The sequence below is a fragment of the Peromyscus eremicus genome, chromosome 20 (genome assembly GCF_949786415.1).
Source record: "Peromyscus eremicus chromosome 20, PerEre_H2_v1, whole genome shotgun sequence".
Taxonomy (NCBI): domain Eukaryota; kingdom Metazoa; phylum Chordata; class Mammalia; order Rodentia; family Cricetidae; genus Peromyscus; species Peromyscus eremicus.
Genome location: NC_081436.1, coordinates 23,981,416 through 24,004,689, shown reverse-complemented (window position 1 = coordinate 24,004,689; position 23,274 = coordinate 23,981,416). Strand labels below are relative to the sequence as shown.

The following is a 23,274-nucleotide window of genomic DNA, read 5'->3' as shown; positions in this document are numbered from 1 at the left end:
TTAGAACCACAGAATTATGACATTCCTGGTCTCACACTTTGAATTACTCTGGTAATTCAAAGGCTCACCAGATCAGAAGGGCAACTAACCAAATAATGGCCCTGGCAACCAAAACAATGCCCAGGAGAGGCCCCACAAAAGCAAACAAAAAAACCATAAAATCAGATCTCTGGGCTCCTTATATCCGGGTATTAGAATTTTTTACATTTATTTATTGAGTGTGTCTAGTGTGGATGGCCGTGTGGAGATCAGAAAACAGCTTACAGGAGTATGTTCTCTCCACCGAGAGGGGCTGTCATCTGTTGAACCGTCTCGCTGACCCTGCATCCGTGTTTTTAAAAGCATTCATCTAAAGCCATCGAACTGTGCACTAAATATCACACACCTTACTAAATGTAAATTATACAACAACAAAAACCAAGTCGCCCAGGGGACTCCAGCACAGCACAGCCAGAGGACTGGCGTGGCCCAAGAGCTCAGATCCTAAGGGAACACGGGTAATGTGGCCTTGCCGCACCCCGTCCACACGTTTCTCAGGACTGCTTAGGACCAGAGCGTCAGTGGTTCCGAGGCGACATCTCCCAGCCTGTTTTCCTCCTAGCAACCAGTTGGCCTACGCTTCTCATTGGCTGGGAAGCACGCGGCGATTCGCTCCAGACCCGGCTGGCTCTTCACGTCCCGCCCCTTTCTCCGAGTCCCTTCGGGAACCGGCTCGGGGGCCCTCGACCAGACTCGCGCCGCCATTGGCCGAGGCGTGAGGTCGTGGCCCCGCCCCCCGGCCTTTCCTGCGCGCCCATTGGCAGAGCCGGCCCGTGGCCGCGGAGGGAGCAGGGCGCGCGCGCGTGCGAGCGGCCAGCCGGCTGCATGGCGCGCTGCGAGCGGCTGCGCGGCGCGGCCCTGCGCGACGTGCTGGGCCAGGCGCAGGGCGTCTTGTTCGACTGCGACGGGGTGCTGTGGAACGGCGAGCGCACCGTGCCGGGCGCCCCCGAGTTGCTGCAGCGGCTGGCGCGGGCGGGCAAGGCCACGCTGTTCGTGAGCAACAACAGCCGGCGCGCGCGGCCCGAGCTGGCGCTGCGATTCGCCCGCCTGGGCTTCGCGGGGCTGCGCGCCGAGCAGCTCTTCAGCTCTGCGTTGTGTGCCGCGCGCCTGCTTCGCCAGCGTCTGCCCGGGCCGCCCGACGCCCCGGGCGCCGTGTTCGTGCTGGGCGGCGAGGGGCTGCGCGCCGAGCTGCGTGCCGCGGGGCTGCGCCTGGCGGGCGACCCCGGCGACGACTCGCGCGTGCGCGCCGTGCTCGTGGGCTACGACGAGCACTTCTCCTTCGCCCGGCTGAGCGAGGCGTGCGCGCACCTGCGCGACCCCGACTGCCTGCTCGTAGCTACCGATCGCGACCCTTGGCACCCGCTCAGCGACGGAAGCCGGACCCCGGGTGAGCTTGGGACTGGGCGCGGGGACACGTGCAGGGTCCCGATGCGCGTCTCGTAATTCCTGCAACTACCGCCTGTGAGAGGTAGTGAGTGGCCGAGGACCCGTTTGACAGACGAGCCAGCTGAGGCTCACTGTGGCTTAGGGAACTGCAGGTGGGGTCCGGGTCTGGAACGGGCCTCCTGGGCTTTTGTCATTGGTCCCCACCCACTCTGCAGGTGGGTTTGTAGAAGCCGTCTGGAAGGATGATCCGAGGGGAGAGCTGGATCCGCACGTGCAAAGCAGGATGGAGGCCGATGTGGAGACTGGAGGGGCGTGGAGCTTGACCTCAGTTGCAGTTCTGGCCCCACTTGGTTAACCCTGTGCAGTTACATAATCTCGGAGCATCCCTGCCTGGGTGTGAGTGGGGCTCCTCACCATGCCAGTCATCCCAAGGCGCCCGACTGGAGGTTCACGTAGCCAGCCCTCCAGCCTCTTGATAGCTTTCTGAAGCCTCTTAGTGCTGTTTTTACTTCCTTTCCAGATTTTACTCCAAAAGTAAGAGTGTTGTTAGCCCATTTCTCAGTTTTAGAAATCGAGGCTCGGGGGAAGTGAGCTGCCAGAGAACATACGTTGAGCATATAGAGTCGGGGAACCTGAACTTGGCCCTGGAAATACCCCTCCCCCCATCCCCCCATCCATCCATCCATCCATCCATCCAAGGGCACTCCTGGCTGTTGTTACGGGGGTACTCAGTCCTGCACCTAGGCAGGAGCAGTGTGGGTTGGAGTGAGTCAGGTGGAGGCAGTAGCGACTGTCAGTGGTGAGTGGATAAGGACAGATTGGGTACCCCAGGATGTGGCATGGCTGTGTCTCTGCCACCCCACTCTGCTGGCCTTTGGCCCAAATAGTCCTTAAAACCAAATCCTGGGAGGGAGTGGGTCTCTGCAGGGTGGTGTTGCAGGAAGTGAGGTAGTCACCCCTTTTGATGGGGGGAGCAGTAAGGCAGGTGTGTGTGGAGAGGATCTGGGAGCCTTCCTGGAGGAGGCATGCTGCAGGGCAGGCTGACAGTGAACAGGAAGATATTGGCATACTGTTAGGATGATGTAGCCGAAAAGGAAGCTATGGTCTGGGCCTTTGCTGGCTCCTGGCTCTGCCTGAGGCCTACTTGCCACCCATTACATGAGCCTTCTCCCCATAAGTCTAAGGGAGAGGTCACGGCTGCAGTATCCCCATCATGCTACTTTTTAAGTCAGGTTTCTCTCAGAGCTTGGGGTAAGGCTGTGGGACAAAGGCCTCCCCGGGGTCCCAGAAAGTGGTGTGAGGAGCTTGGGAGAGACCGGACCTACCCCCAGGCCTCTGCAGGACCCCTCCTGACTTGTGTCTCCATACCCACCTAGCTGTATTCACCCATCCTGCTGGTCACTCCTACTGCCTGGAGGGGGAGACAGAACACTGACAAACACAAGCTCAAGCCACACTTGTGAGTGATGCAGCTTCCAAACTGTGGTGTTAACACACCCCCAGTGAGCGCATGCCTTTCATCCCAGCACTTGGGAGGCAGAGGCAGGTGGATCTCTGTGAGTTCCAGGCCAGCCTGGGCTACAAAGCGAGATCCAGGACAGGCACCAAAACTACACAGAGAAACCCTGTCTAAAAAAAAAAAAAAGAAAAGAAAAGAAAAGAAAGAAAGAAAACAAACAAACAAAAAAACCACGAAAACAAAAAACCCTGCTGGTTGTGTGCTAGTAACCCAGGAGTAGGAGGAGCTTAGGCAAACATACGAAAATTAACCTATGTCCCCATTATGCATCAGATTCTGAAATAATGTGAAGCCACGCCCCGATTCCCTCCCTCATCACAGGCCTATCATATCGTGTGTTTACTTGAGCTGGCAAGTAGAATTGGCCACAAGTACAGGAATATGCCCTTACACACAGCAGCCCCGAGTTAGGTGTTACAGTCATGGGCTTCCCTACTGGGCTGCTTGCCCAGCCATCATGTTGACTGTTGGGAGCCTCAGGAAAGCTTAGCTGAATGACTGACAGGAGATATGGGGGCCAGCAGGAACCAGCTCTGTCCTGGGAGCTAGGAAAGAAACAGACTCAGAGCTGGGAACAATCTTTTTATTTACTTTGGTGTTTTTGAGACAGGGTCTAAGCCTTGGCCTGCCTGACAAATGCTGGGATTAAAGGTATGAACCACCACCCTCAACAAGACTGGATCTTAACTTTGCCCATACTGGCTTTGATCTCCTGATCTTCCTGCCTCAGTCTCCTAAGTGCTGGGAATGTAAGTATGTGCTGCCATGGCCAGCTTGGGCCCATTCTTGCACTGAGAACAAAAACATTTTAGGGTGACTCGGTGGAATCACCTGTCCTAGAAGGAATCTCTAACCAGGGACACAGTTGTTCTTCCCTCTTGTGGGCGAACAAGGCTGGGGTGGTGGTGGAGCACACGTAAAGGGGGTGCCTGATCCTGAGTTCCCTCCTCAGCACCTTCCTCTATCTGCCCTGATCTGGTGGCTGGGGCAACTCCTCCTTATCTTAAGGCCTCGGGGCTGTGGTTGTCGCTGTCCCTATCCACTCTCTGGGGCTGGTGGAGTACGGTAATGTAGCTATGAGCGTGGAGAGAGGAGGCCCTGCGTGTTTGGGGTCAGGCTGAGGTAAAGTAAGAAATATTTCATCACAGGGAGGGCTTGTAAATAATTGATTCTGATTTGGTTGTTGTTTAAGATTTATTTATCGGGCTGGAGAGATGGCTCAGAGGTTAAGAGCACTGACTGCTCTTCCAGAGGTCCTGAGTTCAATTCCCAGCAACCACATGGTGGCTCACAACCATCTGTAATGAGATCTGGTGCCCTCTTCTGGCCTGCAGTCATACATGTATACATAATAAATAAATAAATCTTTAAAAAAAAAAAAAAAAAAAAAAGATTTATTTATCATCTATCAGAATACAGTGTTCTGCCTGCGTGTATGCCTGCGGGCCAGAAGAGGGCACCAGATCTCATTACAGATGCCTGTGAGCCACCATGTGGTTGCTGGGAATTGAACTCAGGACCTCTGGAAGAGCAGTCAGTGCTCTTAACCTCTGAGCCATCGCTCCAGCCCTTGTTTTTGAGACAGGGTCTCACTGTGTATGTAGCCCAGTGTAGCCTCTCTCGGAGGCTCTTGCCTCCTAATGCAAGTCTGTTAATTCCTTTTCTGTTGCTGTAAGACACCGTGACCAAGGCAACCTAGAGAGGAAAGGGTTTCCTTGGGTTTGTAGTTCCAGAGATAAAGGTCAGTGGTGGCAGAACAGAGGTGACAGGCCTGGTGGGCAGGACAGCAAGTTGAAAGCTCACATCTTGAACTGCAGGCAGGAAGCTGAGCGCGTACACTGGAGACAGTGGGAGACTTCAAAGCCTGCCCTCAGCGATGCTCCTCCTCCAGCCACACCTCTTAAGTTGTTCGAACCACCACACTGAGAAAGTTCAGCCCTGGTGGGTTCCCCCCCCCTTTTTTGGGGGGGGGGTAGGGTTTGAGACAGGGTTTCTCTGTGTAGCCCTGGCTGTCCTGGAACTCACTTTGTAGAACAGGCTAGTCTCAAACTCAGAGATCTACCTGCCTCTGCCTCCCGCATGCTGGGATTAAAGGTGTGCACCACCACCACCACCACCACCGCCCGGCTCTCTGGGCAGCTTTCTTGTCCCTGAAATGGCTTTCAGGAGTACACTGGGTAAATGGTGGTGCTTCTCTTCATTAGTTATGGATGTTGGTGTAAAGGCAGGATGTTCTGGCACAAGGACATGCCTGTGGGCAGGAATCGCAGACTCACTGTGCCAGCAGAATGGTGCTGGCTGGGGGGCAGGACTGCCCTTTTCTAAACAGACCTCCCGTTGTTGGGCTCCTGGGCTCCCTCCCCAGCTTTGGTTACTTCCCATGGTCACTGCGGTCCCAGACATCTTCGAGCGTGTTGCTTTTGTCTCCAGCTGGAATTTTCTCTAGGGGATCGTTTTTCCCTGCAAGGCTGACTGGGTCAGAGGTGTGAACATTTCTGTGCCTTGCTGCATTCCAGGCAGCATGTGTGCCAACTTTCCATGCCAGGAGCGTGGCTTCTTAGAGCAGGAACCACCACTGTGTAAATGCTCTTCCTTTTGCTAAGTGCCTCCCTGTGAGGCCCACAGCATCCCTTCAGAGGAAGTGCTAATTGGTCCCCATCTTACCACAGTTCAGAGAAAGTCAGAGAGGCTGCAGGGCTTGCCCCAAACACACAGCTGCCAGGCAGAACTGATGGCATAGGCCTGTTCACACACACAGGAGGGACCATGGTCGCTACCTTCGTGTTAGATGGAGAAACTACACACTCAGTGTGCCCAGAGCAGTGGTGATGGAATCTGCATTCAGGTGTCTGGCACAGGCAGTGCCCGGCCTTTAGATCGGGCCCAGCCACCGCCCTCCTGCTGACCAAGTGTTCCTTCCCCACAGGTACTGGGAGCCTGGCTGCCGCAGTAGAGACAGCCTCAGGACGCCAGGCCCTGGTGGTGGGCAAACCCAGCCCCTACATGTTCCAGTGCATCACCGAAGACTTCAGCGTGGACCCCACCCACACCCTGATGGTGGGTGACCGTCTGGAGACCGACATCCTCTTCGGCCACCGCTGTGGCATGACCACCGTACTCACACTCACAGGGGTCTCACGCCTCGAAGAAGCCCAGGCTTACCTGGCAGCTGGTCAGCATGACCTTGTGCCTCACTACTATGTGGAGAGCATTGCGGACTTGATGGAGGGGCTGGAGGACTGAGTCCACCTCCCCTGTTCCCTGATCCCATAGATGGAGGCTACAGGCCGTGAGTCACACTCAGCACCAGGAGCTCCCTGGCACGGGTGTCTGTACCCCAGTGAAGGGAAGCTGGGATCCAGGAAGGCTTGTGGGCCTTCATACCCCTCCTAGCAGTGGCTGGACACTGCTGTTCAGAAGCTGTCCCCCCTACATCTTGAAGGTTCACCCTGGCCTGACCCCACCAAATGGCCTACTTCCTGTCCTGTCACCTCCCCTTTTGAACTATATAGGGGCCCTGAAGCCAAATGAGAATTTTCTCCATCCCTGAGTACTTAAGCTCCTCCCCTTCTCTGGGCCCCCTACTGTTCTGTGTTTGGGGTCCCTGTTGACCAATCAGAAGTCTAGGGAGCTCCAGCCATTCCTGGACTTAACAGGCCAATGGAAGGCAAGCTGCCGGTAGTGACTGGTATGTTCGTGTCTCACAGTGGGCCCTTAGTGGACCAAGGAAGAGCTTAAAGAACACGTTGCCTATCCTGGAGCCCCAGAGGGCCAGTCTAAGGCTAAGTGACGTTGATCTCTGGATGTCCATGAGGACAGTAACGATCCATTTCGTTATTTCCCAAATAGAACAATCTACAAGTCCAAGGCACAGTGGCTCTTTGACAATCCCGGCCTGACTGGATCAGCCAAGGGTCCAGGTTTTAGCAGGGCAGGGTACATAGACATTTGCCTGTACTTACAGCACTTGGGAGGCTGAGGCAGGAGGAATGCTCTGAGTTTGGTGACGTGAGTTGCAGAGTGAGATCTCATCTCAAAAACACCAACTTCAAAGTCAACCGCCTCCAGGGACTGATCAGTGGGCCCCCCTGGCCCTGGGTAGAATGGAGAGACTCCTACCGTAGTACCGTCCAGTATTGATGGTTGCCACAGCTTGGAAGGGGGCCCTTGTGTCCCGCCCCCTGAAGTCAGTGTTGGCTGTACCATCTCCAGCTGCCCATCCCCAGCTATTTATTTATTTGTTTATTTATCATGTGCCAGTGAGGGTGGGGGCAGGGCGGGACCTCCCGCCACCTCCACCCCTGTTGTAACCAGTCCTTGAACTTAATAAAATGTGAGTGGGAGTGTCTGTACCCCAGTCTGCAGTGGGGAGTCCTCCCTGAGCCTGCCTCCCTGAAGTACCAACACCCCCCACCCTGCAAGAAATGATGCCTCCCCTTCTGTGTTCTCAGCACAGATGCACTTTGACTCCTGAGCTTCTAGCAACTCCGAGACCTTATGTGTCAGTTTAGTTCAGTCCTTTGAAAAGCCAGTGTTGCGGCAGGGGAGTCAGTTCAGTTGGTAAAATGCCCACTTTATAAGCACAAGGGCCAGAGTTTGAGCCCCAGAACCCACATGAAAATACCAGGGGAGGTGGAGACAGGTGGATCCGTGGACTCAAAAACTAAGTGCATGTTGCTGGAGGGGTAAACACTTGAAGGTCTCTGGCCACCACACATGTGACCCACAGGGACATGCAGACACATAGCCAGGTGCCTGCCCTGCTCTTAGGAAATAGCAGGTATGTGAGCTGAGGGCTGGGCTGGGAGGGGGCTCAGGTAGATCAGGAGCCTCCTCTACCTCAGGTACCAGCACCATAAAGAAAGGAGAAATGTGATGTGGATAGGACCAGGGCGAACAGCTGATCTTTGCTTTGAACTAGAGATAGACATTTGCCCAGAAGGCTGTAGCCCCCTCCGGAGAGTATAGGAACAGGAGGGCACTGGATGAGGTCCCCACCCTCAGGCCATCTTGCCAACCCCCTCAACTTTTAGATAATATAGCATTATGTACTCCTTAAAAATCTGTCAAGACTGCAATTTTTTTGAAGGCTGACTCATTCCTGACTCCCTGTCCCTGCTCTGCAGTTCATCAGAACAGACACTATGAATCCACAATCCATTTGCTTCTCCATCTCCCATGGATGATGCATTTCACACGCCGTACATGACACCAGTGTTCCTCAGGGCACTGTGCAGTGATTTAGAGCTTCAACCTTCATGCAAAGTGCAGGACCTTGTCTCAAAAACACAAGAAAACCACAGCTGGAGAGAGAGCCCAGTTAAGAATGTACACTCTTGGACTCAGATTAGCAGCTCAAAAACACCCGTAATTCCAGCTGCACCGGATCTGACCCTCTGTTCTGGCCTCTGACAGACACACATACACATTAAAAAGAAAAAAACAATAATAACATCTTTGAAGCTAAATGAAGCCCCAACAGGAGAGTGATTTAAAAGACATGAAGGCACAGCATGTGAGGGAAATAAGAACTCCTCTACACTTTTATTTACATACTGTTTAGGGGAGGAAGAAAAGACACTCCTTGGCCCTCAGGAACCAATGGGCTGACTCACCCCTAGGAATACTTGGAAATTCAGAGGAAGAAAAGCCACAATGTCATTTTCAAAAGTAATGGAAGGTTTGAGTACAGTTAATACTCTATTGAGTTTGAATACAGTAAACATTAATTTCGCATTGCAGTAATTTTGCTTTTTTAAAATGACTTAAGTGCTGGGCAGTGGTGGTGCATGCCTTTAATCCCAGCACTTGAGAGTCAGAGGCAGGTGGATCTGTGAGTTCAAGGCCTACAGAGGGAGTTCCAGGACTGCACAGAGAAACCTTGTCTCAAAAAAAAGTTTACACAGAGAAAAAAAGTTTCAAGTTTGTAAGCATTTTGCTTTGTGTGTGTGTGTGTGTGTGTGTGTGTGTGTGTGTGTGTATGCATGATGTGTATGCCTGGTACCCATGGAGGTGGGGAAAAGATATTGAACTCTCTGGAACTGGAGTTACAGGCAGCTGTGAGCCACCATGTGGGTGCTGGGAAGAAGAAGACACACCTTGGAGGATCTCTATGCCTGTCTATGCTGAGGTTTCACTAAAGGAAAACCAACCCTGAATGTGGGCAACATCATTCTACAGGTTGGGGACCCAGACTGACGAAGGAGAAAGGAAAAGCCGAGCCCAGCATTCACCTCTGTCTGCCTGCTGACAGCAAACACTGTAGCCAGCTGCCTCACACCTCCGCCATGTCTTCCTCACCAGGATGGGCCGTTTCCCCTCAAACATCACCCTCCTCTCCCTTTGTTACTTACTGTGTACTCACAGCAACTAGAATCAGCATAGGAAACTGCTGTTGGAAGTGGGGCTACCTTGTGAGAAGCCTGTGCATGTGGTTCATGGACCTTCTGAGCTGGTTTATGGGAGGAATGTGGAAGAGTCCGGAGCTGCTGGCTAGTGAAGCTCAGATGCTCTAAGCAGAGCTTAACGGGCCATTCTGGTCCTTTGAAGATCAAAATACAAAGAAAAAGGTGAATAGTAAATACGGTGCTCACAAGGTTTCAGAGGGGGATGTGGACTCCATCAGGAACTGGGCTAAAGGCCCTGCGTGTTCTACTCTAGCCAAGAACCTAGCCATATGTCCTGAAAAGTTGTGAAGCTATACTCAAAAGCGATGGACTAGTTTGTTCAGAATTTTCAAGACAGCTCAACATCAAAGCTGTGGCATGGTTGTGGCTCACTGTTCTTAGATCTCAAGTGAGTAAGAGCAGAAGGTTGCAGAGAAGCTGGGTAGAAAGAAAACAGTTATAATGGTTCAAGAAATTAGTGCCATGACAGAGAAACAGTACTGTGCCTGAGACAAGAGGAAAGATCCCAAGCCGGGCGGTGGTGGCGCACGCCTTTAATCCCAGCACTCGGGAGGCAGAGCCAGGCGGATCTTTGTGAGTTCAAGGCCAGCCTGGTCTACCAAGTGAGTCCCAGGAAAGGCGCAAAACTACACAGAGAAACCCTGTCTCGGAAAACCAAAAAAAAAAAAAAAAAAAAAGGAAAGATCCCTTGGGAGCGAGACTGCAACCTCTGAAGGAGACTCACCTTGTCAAAATGCAGTCTTGAACCAGGTGGTGGTGGCCCACACTTTTAGTCCCAACACTCAGGAGACAGAGGGGCAGGCAGATTTCTGAGTTCGAGGGCAACCTGGTCTACAGAGGGAGTTTCAGGACAACCAAAGCTACACAGAGACCCTGTCTCAAAAAAAAAAAGAAAAAAATGCAGTCTTGAAAGCGGTCCGACTGAGACTACTGGAGGGATCCCCTGCTCAAACACCACCATTAGGGAAGGGTTTTCTAGGTCCACCCACCAGGGCACACAGAACACAATACGCCTGTGGCCAAGGGGCCCAGACCATGCATCAAGCTGTCAGCAGAACTAGGCAGCGTATCCGCAAGGGGCTAGTTTTTCAAGCACACAAACTGCAAGTCTCCAGGTCACGGAGGTTCCAGGAAACTGCCAGGCCAGGCAATGTGTAGCAGGGTTGGAGTCCCAGTCCGGAGGCCCTACAAGGCCGTTATTACTTGAAGCTATGAGATTGAGGCTCGAGTTAACCAGCTGGAGAAAAGCTGCAGGCCCCAGAATTGGAGTGGGTGGGGCTACTGGAGGATGTTAGAGGCCGGCCGGGGGGATGCCAGATGCCTGGCAGGAAGCTTCAGGGTCAGTATCAATAGGTTTGTTTGCATCTGATCCCATCCTTCCCTGTGGGGATGGGAATGTTTACCACTGTATACTGGAAGCAACTTGCTTTTTAGTTTTTCTAAGAGTTCATGGCTCAGGTTGTCTTGAGTCTCAGGAGAGATTTTGGTCTTGGGGCTTTCAGTGTTAGAACTGTTTGGACTTCTAGAGATGGATTAAATGTCTTTTGTGATAAGAGATAAATTTGAGACTTTGGGGCCAGAGGTGAAGTGTGTTGTGTATTGAAGTGGAGCATTTGAGTATCAGGTTGACGAGAAGTGGATTGTGGTGGGGTTCCTTTTCACTGTCCACTTGACTGGACTTAAAAGCACCTAGGCGACACATCGAGACGACACAGCATGCCTGTAAGGATGTTTCAAGAGAAGTCTTAAGTGACGAAGCAAGTCCCATCCTGAATGTGAGTGGCACCATCCTAGGGGCTTGGAAAAAAAGGAGAAAGTGAGATGAATACCAGCATTCATCTCTCTCTTCCCAAGTGCGGACACAACGTGACCAGCTGCCCCCCACTCCTCCCTCTACGCCTTTCTTGATAGGATGGACGGTAACTTCAACCCTAAGCCAAAACAAGCCCCTCACATTGCCTTTGCCGGGTACCTTGGTCACAGCCAAGAGAAAATTGAAATACAATGATTTCGGGGTAGTACGCTAAAGCTTAGGCCAGAGCCCTGGAGGCTGGGGCTTCTGATCAGAAGAGGACCGACCCCAGGTGGGGACCAAACTGGATGAGAAGGCGGCTGCCTGGAAAGCTGGCACAGTGGGCGGCCCCAAGGAGGTGCGGCCCCAAGGAGGTACCAGCACCAGCTAGCAGAGGGTGTCAGGAGTTGGAGGCACCCCCCCACACACACACCCTTCTGCCCTTCATGAAGCCGTTTTTGAGGTCCCTGGGTCCACGCTGTTTTCCTCAACTCAGGCTCCCCGTGAGAGCACAGCCAAGCGCCTTCCCTCTCTAGTTTCCACATCCTTAACCTGCAATATAAGATGTGGGGGAGCAGGTCAGGCATGGCTCTCTGGGTTCCCTCCCTGCTCCGTCTTCAAGGACTCCGTGTGGGAGCCAGCTTGGTGGGTGCCGTGGATGGTACCCATGTGCTCCATGGCTCGCTGCCAGTGCTGGCTGAAGGAGGTACAGACCGTGTCAGGGCTGGGGAGGAGCTGGAGAGCCGGGAAGGGCCTTGCTGGCTGGGACCTGTATGGACAAGCTAAGCCCAGATCCAAGGGCTAGGCTGCAGGACAGATTTCCAGAGGACTCTGCTGGCTGCTGCGGGACTTGATCTGAGGGAGAATCTCCAGGGCCGGGCTTTGGCCTTGGGGAAGGAGGAGGAAGAAAACATATCCTCAATACCTGCAACCCTCAACTCAGCCAGGAATGACTGACATCATTGCTACTTTCCAGGGTCTGGACGTTATTCAGAACAGCCAAGGCCCTGGGCTGCAGCCCCCAAATCCATCTTTCCCCTGGTCCTCCTGCCTCTGCTTGGGATCTGGCCACAGCTGCTGTTCCCTGGGCACAAGTTCACCAGGTGGGCAGACACTAGGGTGAGATGATACCCTCAGGTGAGATAGGCTATGAAAGCAAGGCGCCGGGCATTGGGCCTGACAGATAAGTGGGTGCCACCCCCACGACGCCCTGAGGACTTTAGGGAGGGCACAGAAGGGACTTTATCTCTGTCCGCCCTGCCTTAAAAACCGTAGTGCCTGTTACAGGGGATGCTAGCATCTGGCAAATCCACACTACAACATAGGTGGGCGAGGAAGGTAACCTTGGAAGAGGGGACAAGGGGACTATAAAACCTAAACTCAGCTAGGCATAATGACTCACACCTGTTATCCCGGGCAGGACTGCTTCAAATTCCAGACCAGCCTGGGTTACATAGTAAATTCCAGGTCAGCCTGGGCTACAGAGTGAGATGGTCTCAAAACCCCCATGAGCTCCATTTTTTTTTTTTTTAAAAAAAAGGTCACCTATGACCTGAGTCCTGCCCTACATTACCCTCAGGCAGGAAAGCAGGACTTCAGGGACAGTTGCAAATACACTGAATATGCAGGCTAGAAGCAGAAGCTCAGTCCCCAGCCCCCAGTTAGGAGTCTGACCCTCATACCATGTTCCTCCATGGCCTGCCTGTGCAGACTGTGTCCTCCCCAGTCACTCACTTCCTGGTGCAGGTCTTCCTACCCAGTCATGACCTGGCAGGGACAGCTCCTAGAGATCTGCGTTCCCAGCACCTCGGTTGGCCTGGCAATTGCCTGCCTCATCTCTGGTCCTCTACCTGGAATTCTGCCTGATGTGCCCAGTTCCTGATGTGGCAGAGGGGCACACACAGGAAGAGTCAAGGACCTGGGTGGGGCCCTGACAGTCCCTCTCTGTGACTGAAGGCTGGGGAGGCCCCACAGGAAAGATTGAAGCTTCTGTGGTTAGTTTTCCTGGTAGCTGTCTGAAGGCGGGGCTGGGGACTGATAGGCAGCCCAACCTCACCCCAGATCTCTCTCTCTCTCCTCTCATGCTGGGTGCGCTTTCCTCATCTGGAAGAAGGAGCTAGAGATTGAGCCTGGGAGAGCAAGGCAGATTGCTGGCCTGGCCTCCAGATGTGGCTGACTCATGGTTCCACATCTGCATTCCTCTTCCAAGATGACAGTTTCAAAAGGGGAATGGCAACATGGATTCCCTATACTCTCCATGCCCTCCCCATCCGATTCCCCAGTGTGAACTGAGAACCCCTCTAACTAACCAGAGATTTTAGGGTATTAGAGGGAGCTCTGGCAGCCGACAGGCGGGGCTTGGCCTCTATACCAATTAAAGAGATAAGTAAGTGGTAGAATGCTGCTTGCTTAGCATGGACAAAGGCCTGCGTTCAATCCCCAACAAGGCATAGACCAGGAATGATGTCACAGGCCTGTAATCCCCATATTTAAGAAGCAGGAACAGCCAGGCAGTGGTGGCGCACGCCTTTAATCCCAGCGCTCGGGAGGCAGAGCCAGGCGGATCTCTGTGAGTTCGAGGCCAGCCTGGACTACCAAGTGAGTTCCAGGAAAGGCGCAAAGCTACACAGAGAAACCCTGTCTCGAAAAACCAAAAAAAAAAAAAAAAAAAAAAGAAGAAGAAGAAGAAGCAGGAACAGGAAGATCAGAGGTTTAAGGCATAGCAAGTTTGAGGCCAGCGCTGCATGAGACTCTCTCAAAAGAGGCTAAGAGGGTAATGGTAAAACACACAGATTTAGTCAATGTGGCCACACTGGGAAGGGGAACAGATAAAGGGATCCAGTAACCCCAAGTCTTTTTTTTAGGGTGCTAATATGTGTTGGTTTTTGAGGAGGGGCAGTTGTTGCTATATTAGCTGTCAATGTTTAATTTATATATTTTTTATTTTTTTGGTTTTTCGAGACAGGGTTTCTCTGTGTAGCTTTGCACCTTTCCTGGAACTCACTTTGTAGACCAAGCTGGCCTCGAACTCACAGAGATCCACCTGCCTCTGCCTCCCGAGTGCTGGGATTAAAGGCATGCGCCACCACCGCCCGGCTCTGTCAATGTTTTAGATATATATTTATTTTTTGAGACAGGGTTTCTCTGTGTAGTCCAGGCTGTCCTGGAACTTGCTCTGTAAACCAGGCTGGCTTTGAACTCACAGAGGTCTGCCTGCTTCTGCATGCTGGGTGCTGGGATTAAAGGTCTTGCCACCACTGCCCAGCTAGAGTTATTTTTATTTCTATTTATTTATTTATTTATTTATTTATTTATTTATTTATTTAGCCAGCATCTCATGTAGCCAATGGTGGCCTTGAATTCCTAATCCTCCTGCCTCAGCCTCCCAAGGGCTGGTATTACAGGTATGAGCCACCATATTTTAAGCTTAAATATTGGAAGAATTGGGCAGATAGCGAGAGGTGCGCATACTTGAGCAGACTGGCCCTGCAGGATGGTCCAAAAGAAGTCCCGTTGCGTAAGGGGACAGGCAGGTTCTCGGGAGACGGTCACTCCTGCTCCCGGGGATGCAGACTCACCTCAGGAACAGTTGCCCTCACGTGGGGCAGGGGCTATCCTGTGAGGCTTTGCTCTTTCCAGAATCCAAGGTGACTGCAGACTGGGGACAGTGACTTGTCTCTGTGCCTTTGGCTTAGAAGGAGGATGAGGTAGGTCAGGAAGGCTGAGTCAAGCAGGAATGTGAGCCAAAGGTGACAGATTCAAGACAACGGGAGAGAGGGCGGACTCATCCTTTCAGTAGCCTGGGCCCTAGGGAGGGGTCCAGGCTTTTCAGCAAGAGCAGCTTCGAAGTGCCCGTTTTACCACTTAACCCTCTGCTCGGCTCAGTGAGCCTCCCTAAGTCACATCTCACTCCGTAACTGTCTGTAGCTCCCCAGGACCCTCAGGCGAAGCGACAATGAAACCCTTTATCCGGCCCACAAGGCCCTTCATGATCCTGCCTCCTACTGTCTCCTCACACTCATCCGCTTGTTCCCCAGACCTATGCTTCTCAACTCAAAGCCTTTGCCGAGTCGGAATGCTGGGTCCTTCAAGACCCTGCTTCACATCCCAGTCTCCATCCCACCCCAGTGGGTGTCTGCGCCCTCCCCAGAGCCAGCACAGCTTTATTTAATTAGACTCCCGGTCAGATTCCATCCAAGCCGTGGATTCTGAGAGCAGGGACTCAACTTTGACTCCTCCGAGGCCGGCCCAGGGCTAGACACATAGTAGGCGCTCAGGAAAATGTCTGCTAAATGGATGGCCGTGTCTGGTCTCCAAAAGGGAGAACGAGGCCAAGGGTGCAGAGCCGGCACACCCTCGGCTGCCTCTTAGGCCCAGGGATGTCAGAGCCAGGCCACTCAGAACTCTCTGCAGGCCCTGCAGTGAAGTCCAAGGTATGAGCCAAGGACACCGGCGTCAGACCTGGCGCCCAGCCCAGTCTTTCTTTAGCCCTAGTGAGCAGCGGCGCGGAGCTGTGGCCACAGTTGGCGGCTTCCGGGGAAATCCCGGGTGGGGCCTGGGCTTTGCGGTCCTTCTCAGCCTTCCATAGCCAGAGCTGCCCGGCCGGAGCCACACCCTGGTCTGCCAGGCTGCAGCCTCTTCCAGGAGCCCCGCTCTAATTCTGTGCAGGCATCTCCTCGCACACACCCCCACCAGCTGCGCTGGGCCCCCGGGGGCTCTCTGCCCGCTGGCCCCAGGCCCCTTCCCGCCAACTCTTGAGCCTAACTCATCCCCAAACTATTTTCCACTGGCTCCCCCAATCTCTGCCACAGCACAAATCTTTTTTTTAGTGGGAGGAGAGGGATGGGGAAGAATAAGGGGCGGCGCTTGGGCCCTGAGGGCGGGGCCAAAGGGGAGGTGCTCGCGGATTGGTCACCTCGGCTCTGAAACTGGCTTTATAATCCATTAACTCCGCCTCTGGTACCGCCCCCCGTCCCTGTCCTGACATGCAATTGGCTTAGCCCACCGGAGGGGCGGGACTCACCGGGTCTGGTCCACTTAAAAGGGTCGTGGAGGGCTTGGGGCCGGGTCACTCGGGTGGAGTCTTCAGACAGCTGGTGCCGCAGGTCGCAGGAACCTTCGCTTCGCTCCAGTCATGGCCTGTGTGAGTGCCAGACCCTCTACTCCAAGGTCTAGGGGATCGAGCAGAAGCAGATGGGTATAGGAAAGTAGCCAGTTTGGGAGCTGCTTCTAGTCCCAGCTGTGCGGCCTCGGGCAGGTGCTTTCTCGGATCCTCAGTAGCCACATCTGTAAAATGGGGGTGGGTGTCGTAGTTCCCCCTAAAGCCTTGCGCCTCTCTGGCTTGAGAGTGTTCTGGATTTCTTCGAGTTCCCGCGGCATACTTATGTCTTGCAAGGTCCCGTATTCTGCCACTTTGTAGTTTTCTGAGAAGTGGGAGTGGGAAGGGTGTGGCCTGGGGAGGGGAAAGGGGGAGGCAGGGAGACATTTTGGCCAAGGCCCCTCGCTTATTGCTTCCCTCTCCTCTACTCTCGAGGCTCCTGACCCCTCCCCCGCTGCAGCTGTCCCCAGTCACAGAACCAGGGCCCAGTAGATCACCCTCTGCTCCAGAAAAACTTAAAAAGCCTCCCGGGCCCTAGATAAGCCGCAAGCCAGGCTGGGGCTCCTCGTGGTTACTGGTTAGGTGGGGGCCAAGAGAACTGCGTGCCTTTGCACAAACAGACACCCAGGCTGAGGCTCAAATCGTCTACTAACCTTTAGGGACAGGGTTCAAATGTCAGAGAAACCCCTCGCACCAATGAACCCCTGTCTACCCACCCAGTGCCCAGATATCTGCTGGGCTCTCCTCTAGCTTGCTAAATCCACGATGCTGCACTCCTGCGGGGCGGGCCCCTCGGCTTCTGCACCCCAGTCTGTGTGTACCCTCTGGGCAGAGGAGAGAGCCCTAATGGGAATTAGAGAGGCCCCAGGCTGCTTTCTCTCTCCCGGAGGAGCCACCGACATTTCTATTCAGCTGAATGAGGACTTTGGAGGTCACACTCCATCTTCCCCTCCACTCCAAGTAAAAAAAAATTCTCCAAGCTGACCATGGTGAATCTTCTAGGCTTTGTTCTGTAGGACAGCCCTAAGTTTCAAATTAGCAGGCCCTGCTGGGAATGGAGACTGTCCCTATCCACAGGGACAATCCAGACTAGAACTTACACCTTGTCCTGTCCGCCTCACCCCACCCCACCCTCTAGGCTTCCCCTAGGGCTGGTCAGGATACCCAGGGTGGGAATGACCCCATGCCCACAGCCCAGGCCACTGCAGGGAGCTGAGGCCATGTCCTAACTCGGCCCTAACTGCAGCTAGGTGGTCTTGTCTACGCAGGGTCTGGTCGCAAGCAACCTGAATCTCAAACCTGGCGAGTGTCTCAGAGTTCGAGGCGAGGTGGCCCCCGACGCCAAGAGGTGAGAATGGAGTGGGGGTGGGGGGGATGGCGGTGGCAGAGGCGGGGTTCGCAGGCCGTGGGTCCTGAGGCTGGGGATGGGCGTGGCCGGCCAGAGCCGCTTCTCCCCAGCCCGCCGGGGGTTAATGGCCAGCTGCAGATGCTGCGTTTTCTGGGTGAGTCACTTCCTCGCTGGGTCTGGTCCACCTCATCGTGGTCTCTCCTTCCCTCCCACCCTCTCTCTCCGGGATGGAGTTTCTTAAACTAAACCAGCTGTTGCCTCAAGAGCTACCCCGGCTTGTCCCCTCCCCTTCCGCCTGGGGTGTGTAAGGGGGGAGGGGGTGCAGCGAGGGAGGGGTCACCCACGTGCCTGCTGCCTGCGCGCGGGGCGCGCGGGGGGGGGGGGGTAATGGGCTCAGTCTTTTTCTTTCAATGCTTCCCTCTCAGTCCCATGCCTATTTTCTCAGCAGCCATGTGACCTTAGACAGTCACCCAAGCTCGGGAAGTCTACGAAGGACTTTTTTTTTCTTTTCTTCTGGGAAGACAGGGTCTCAGGGTCTCACTCCATAGCCCCGGCTAGCATGGAACTTACCATGACTACCGGGTTAGCCTTCACCGAGACCCACATGTCTCTGCCTCCCGAGTGCAGGGATTGAAAGTGTGCACCTCCACCACACGCCCCACCCGGAAGAGCCTGGGTTTCCTAATAAAGCCAGAGGGAAAGTTGTGGTGTGGAGAAAGCCAGGGGCCAGATTTATCAAGGCAGCTGGCTGAGCGCCTGGGCCCTCTTTTTTCTTTCTTCCTACCAGAGACCTCGGTGGCAAGTACTGCTAACCAGGCCCCATGCAACCAATCAAATCCCAGATTATTATTATTTGCATTTTTACTCCACAATGATGTCCTGGTCTGTGCTGGGCACCAGGGACTCGGGTACACAAGACAGGACAGCATCTGGAAGGTCTCCCCCGCTTGACTGAAGGGGCGGGCTGACCCCAATTAATATCTGGGAGAGAGATCCCTTCAGGGCAGCCCTCCATTGTACAGACAGGAAAGAAACCGTGGCTCAGAGAGGAATGGCGGGGTCTAACTCAACTCACACAGAGAGGCCAGAATTAGAATCCAGGTTCCTGGTCTTCCTGTTGACCGGGTTTGAACAAGGTGCATGAATGGCCAGCGGCTGATGTTGCATTTTCTCCGTGAGCTTCCCTCAAGCCTGCCTGTCACTCCCTAGCTTTGTGCTGAACCTGGGGAAAGACAGCAACAACCTGTGCCTGCACTTCAACCCCCGCTTCAACGCCCACGGGGACTCGAACACTATCGTGTGCAACAGCAAGGATGGCGGAGCCTGGGGGACTGAGCAGCGGGAGCCTGCCTTCCCTTTCCAGCCTGGGAGCACCGTGGAGGTGGGCAGGACCGGGGCTGGGCCGGGCCCTGGGTGGGCGGGACCGGGTCCTGGGTGGGCGGGACCGGGTCCTGGGTGGGCAGGACCGGGGCGGGACCGGGTCCTGGGTGGGCGGGACCGGGCCCTGGGTGGGCGGGACCGGGCCCTGGGTGGGCGGGACCGGGTCCTGGGTGGGCGGGACCGTGGTGGCTTCAGTGTTCGGAGACTGGCTGCCCCTTCCTGGCTGTGTGATTACCAGTGTCATGGTGCCCTGAGCCTAGTGGGACTCACCTGTGTGGGAGCTGCTGTCGCCCTGGCTCTGAGCCGCTCCAGGGTGCCAAGGTGTCGCTCACTGCCCTTCTCCGCCCACCAGGTGTGCGTCACCTTTGACCAGGCCGACCTGACCATCAAGCTGCCGGATGGACATGAGTTCAAGTTCCCCAACCGCCTCAACATGGAGGCCATCAACTACATGGCGGCGGATGGCGACTTCAAGATCAAGTGTGTGTCCTTTGAGTGAAGCCAGCCCGCCCGTAGGCCTCAATAAAGGCAGCTGCCTCTGCTTCCCGCAACCCAGACCTTCATGGGAGAGTGTTTGTGTGTGTCTGTGTGAGCCGGCCTGGTCCATTTTCACTTCCATTCTCTCCTCATGTGTCCCTCTTGGTCCCAGTGGCCTCTCTTCTTCCCCCATTCTCCAGGGCCAGCAGAGCCCAGCACAGAGAGGGCTTAGTGACCACAGAGTGTGAACCAGTCCTACGGTGACAGGGACAGAACAGGGGGAGGTGGAGGAGGGATGAACAACGGAACCTCATTTACCTTCCCGAGGGCCAGAAAGCCACTGGGCACATACTTGAAACCTATGAGGCTAGGGAGGGGCGATCGCCAAGTGTTCAAGACCAGGCTGGACTAGTTATTGAGATCAGGTCAGCCTGGGCTACGTGGTGGAGTCAGCTGGGACTAGTGTGCAGCTCTATACTACCAAGTACTTGGGAGACTGAGGCAAGACGATCACTTCGGACTAGCTTGGGCAACGCAGCAAGACCTCATGTAGAACGGGGTAGTAAGGCAAGGCACTAGAGGCTGTTGCTACAGCCTTGTGCTTATTAGCTGATCTCTCTGAGTCTTGGTTTATTGTTTCTACATGGGGGATGATACACAATTCACATGAGGGCTGTTGTGTAGTTAAATGAGATTTTAAGGAGGAGGCCAAGTCCTGCTTGGGTACATCATGGTCAATGCCCTGTAGTTTCTGGTCTCTTATACTACTTTTGTGTTGTTGTTTGTTTTTTTGAGACAAGGTTTCTCTGTGTAATAGCCCTGGCTGTCCTGGAACTCACTATGTAGACCATGCTGGCCTCGAACTCACAGAGATCCACCTGCCTCTGCCTCCAGAGTGCTGGGATTAAAGGCGTGGGCCACCACTACCTAGTTCTTACTGCCTTTTTATGCCTACCAATGTGAAGGGGAGAAAATGGGCTGTGAGGGACAAAATGACTCCTCAGTAGCTGAGCACATGGGGAAGCAGGTTTCCTAACTTCATGATCCTCAGCCACATGGCTACTCTCCTGTAGTCCAAAGGCAGCTAGAAGACTAGGCTAGAAGCTGCTGACACTGTGGCCCTGGACAGGTCCCCTCCCAAACAATGGGAACCCAGGCTAGGGTCGCAGCCCTTTAATGAGGGCTCTGAGTGGGCCCCTTCATGGACATGGGGCAAGGAATGGGGTTGGGAGGCAAGTCTTCCAGAGGGCAGGTAGCTCGCTGGGCTGCCAGAGACAGGTATGCCTGCCACTGTGTGCTCACTCTTGGCTTCCAGAGGCAGGTGTCTTCCCAACACTTGCTCAGGTTCTCCTCCCTTGGGATGCTCTTCTTGGCTGAGTCCTGTCCCACTCAGCACAAGTAACTGCAGTAGGTCCGTGGGCCACCATTGTCCACCCCTAACACACACACACACACACACACACACACACACATTCTTCCCAGGAAACAGCTGAAGGAACTGAGCCAAGATTCTGGAAGGCTTCAAATATGAACCTTATTAGGCTCTCTGAAATCCGGGGTATAATATCCTGAAGCTGGGGGGCAGGCACACGTAAAAGCTGCAATCTCTAGGACATCTGGCTCCCTCCTGGCAGAGTCTCTTGCATCCCCTAGCCTCAGTTTCCCCATCCATAGCAGGATGGAAGAGTTCTCATGTTGGTGGGTCCCCTGGGATTCAGCAAGGGGGGCACCCTTAGGAGAAGGCCAAAGATAACGGAATCCACGTGCTTTGGGCTCCCATGAGACACACCCCGTCCACGTCACTACGCTTCTCTGAGGCTCTCCAGTGGCCTCTAGAGAGAAAGCTTTGGAAGTGTGGCTGTGGAGGAGGCGCCCTCTGCTGGGCTTCAAAGAAAATGTCCCTTAGACTGTCTTCCTGTCTTCACAATTCACCATAGGTTCTCCCCACTAGGCTCGAGCAAGGGATGACTGCAGGGCAGAGGAGAGAGCCCTGAGGTAGAGAAGGAGAGAGACCACTGGGCATGGAATCAGAGAGACCCTAGTTCGAATACCAATTCCCCTGCTGTGTGTTCTTGAACCCGCTACACCGCGTCGCTGTGGCTCAGCATCCCTTTCTGTCGCATTGAGTTAACAGTGGTGTACACTCTGGTTGCTGAGATTCACCCGAGTGGTGAATAGAGATGTGTGGTGCCTGGCACCTCTAAAAATGGTTCCCTTCGCCCACTTTAAGGCTCAGGGTTCCCCAGGAGCCTAGCAAACCGGTCTAGAGACGTTAAAAAGACTACTTAGGCCACTGGTGCCAACCTCAGCACACACCCACCCTTCTGCCCAGCAGGCCTCAAGCTCCCTGTGGAGGGAGCCAAGGATGATCTTGAAGGTCTGAGCCTCTTGCCTTTGCCTCCCGACTGATGATGGATCAGTGCTCGACTGTGTAGCCTCAGGCTGTAGCTAACTGTCTTCCAGTGACATGGGAGTCAGCCCTCCACACAGCGAGTAAAAATAGCTAAAGAAACAGCCACTGCCTTTGTCTTCCCGCTGCTTCCCATGCGGCCTCCCCTGCTGCCTCTGGCACTCAGCAGATACTCAGTAGATGCAAAAATCATTGCAAGCAGAAATCTGGCCAATTCCAGTGGAGTGTGGGACAGCCGCGCTGACACTGGGTGGCGTATTTCACTCTCCCTGGGGAGCTAGCTGTCTGGATTGAGGGAGGGGCAGTCCTGCAGAGCTCTCTCCTGAGGTCCCCAGCCAGCAGCCATCTCTCGTTCCGGTCTCTGGAACACCCAAGAAGCCTGGAAGGGTGCGTAGGACCACACTGTGTACAGACAGGGCCGTGGCTCTGGTCCCACTGCCTACGGAGTGGCTTTGATCCAGTGGTCACGTTCCCTCTTTAAGCCTCCTCGTCTGTAGAGCAGGGATCAAAACTGTACTGACCTGACAGGAAGGCTGTAAGGATCACCAAGGGGTGAGGCTGGAGAGATGGCTTAGTGATTAAGAGCACTCACTGCTCTCCCAGAGGACCTGGGGTCAGTTCCCAGCACCCACACGGCAGTTCACAACTGTCTGCAACTATCTGTAACTCCAGTTCCACAGGATCCAACTCTTGTTGTTTTTACTCTGTACTCTTTTTGGCTCTTTTGGGGGCCCACCACCTAGCTCCCAAATAAATCACACGGAGTTTTATTCTTTCTTATGAATGCCTGGCCTTAGCTTGGCTTGTTTCTAGCCAGCTTTTCTTTTCTTTTTTCTTTTTGGTTTTTTTGAAACAAGGTTTATCTGTGTAGCCTTGGCTATCCTGGAACACACTCTGTAGACCAGGCTGGCCTCGAACTCACAGAGATCCACCTGCCTCTGCTCCCAAGTGCTGGGATTAAAGGCGTGCGCCGCCGCCGCCGCCGCCGCCGCCGCCGCCGCCGCCGCCGCCGCCGCCGCCACCACCACCACCACCACCACCACCACCACCAAGCTAGCCAGCTTTTCTTAACTTAAATTACCCCATCTATCTTTTGCCTCTGAGCTTTTATGTTGCTCTATTCTGTGTACCTTTCTTTCCTTCTTACTCCGTGGCTGCTGTGTAACTAGGTAGCTGGCCCCTGGCCTCCTCCTCTCCTCCTTTTCTCGTTCCTTGATCTCGTTCCTTCCAGATTTCTCCTCCTATTTATTCTCTCTGCCTGGCAGCCCCACCCATCTTTTCTCCTGCCTAGCTATTGGCCATTTGAGGTGTTTTAGACAGGCAAAATAACACAGCTTCACAGAGTGAAACAAATGCAACATAAAAGAATGCAACACATCTTTGCATCATTAACAAATATCCCACAGCATAAACAAATC

At 54.1% G+C, this 23,274-nt stretch overlaps 2 protein-coding genes across 2 annotated transcripts; both read left to right on the top strand.

Moving 5' to 3' along the window:
* The first annotated feature begins 864 nt into the window (after window positions 1-864).
* Pdxp (pyridoxal phosphatase) lies at window positions 865-6,767 on the top strand. The gene is made up of 2 exons (XM_059247866.1): window positions 865-1,426; window positions 5,871-6,767. Exons 1-2 carry the CDS (start codon window positions 865-867, stop codon window positions 6,185-6,187), a joined length of 879 nt encoding a protein of 292 aa, XP_059103849.1. The 3' UTR covers window positions 6,188-6,767.
* Window positions 6,768-16,167: 9,400 nt separating this feature from the next.
* Window positions 16,168-19,520, top strand: Lgals1 (galectin 1). The gene is made up of 4 exons (XM_059247455.1): window positions 16,168-16,286; window positions 17,510-17,589; window positions 18,799-18,970; window positions 19,322-19,520. The coding sequence occupies exons 1-4, from the start codon at window positions 16,278-16,280 to the stop codon at window positions 19,466-19,468; spliced, it is 408 nt and encodes a 135-aa protein (XP_059103438.1). The 5' UTR covers window positions 16,168-16,277; the 3' UTR covers window positions 19,469-19,520.
* The last annotated feature ends 3,754 nt before the right edge of the window (window positions 19,521-23,274 follow it).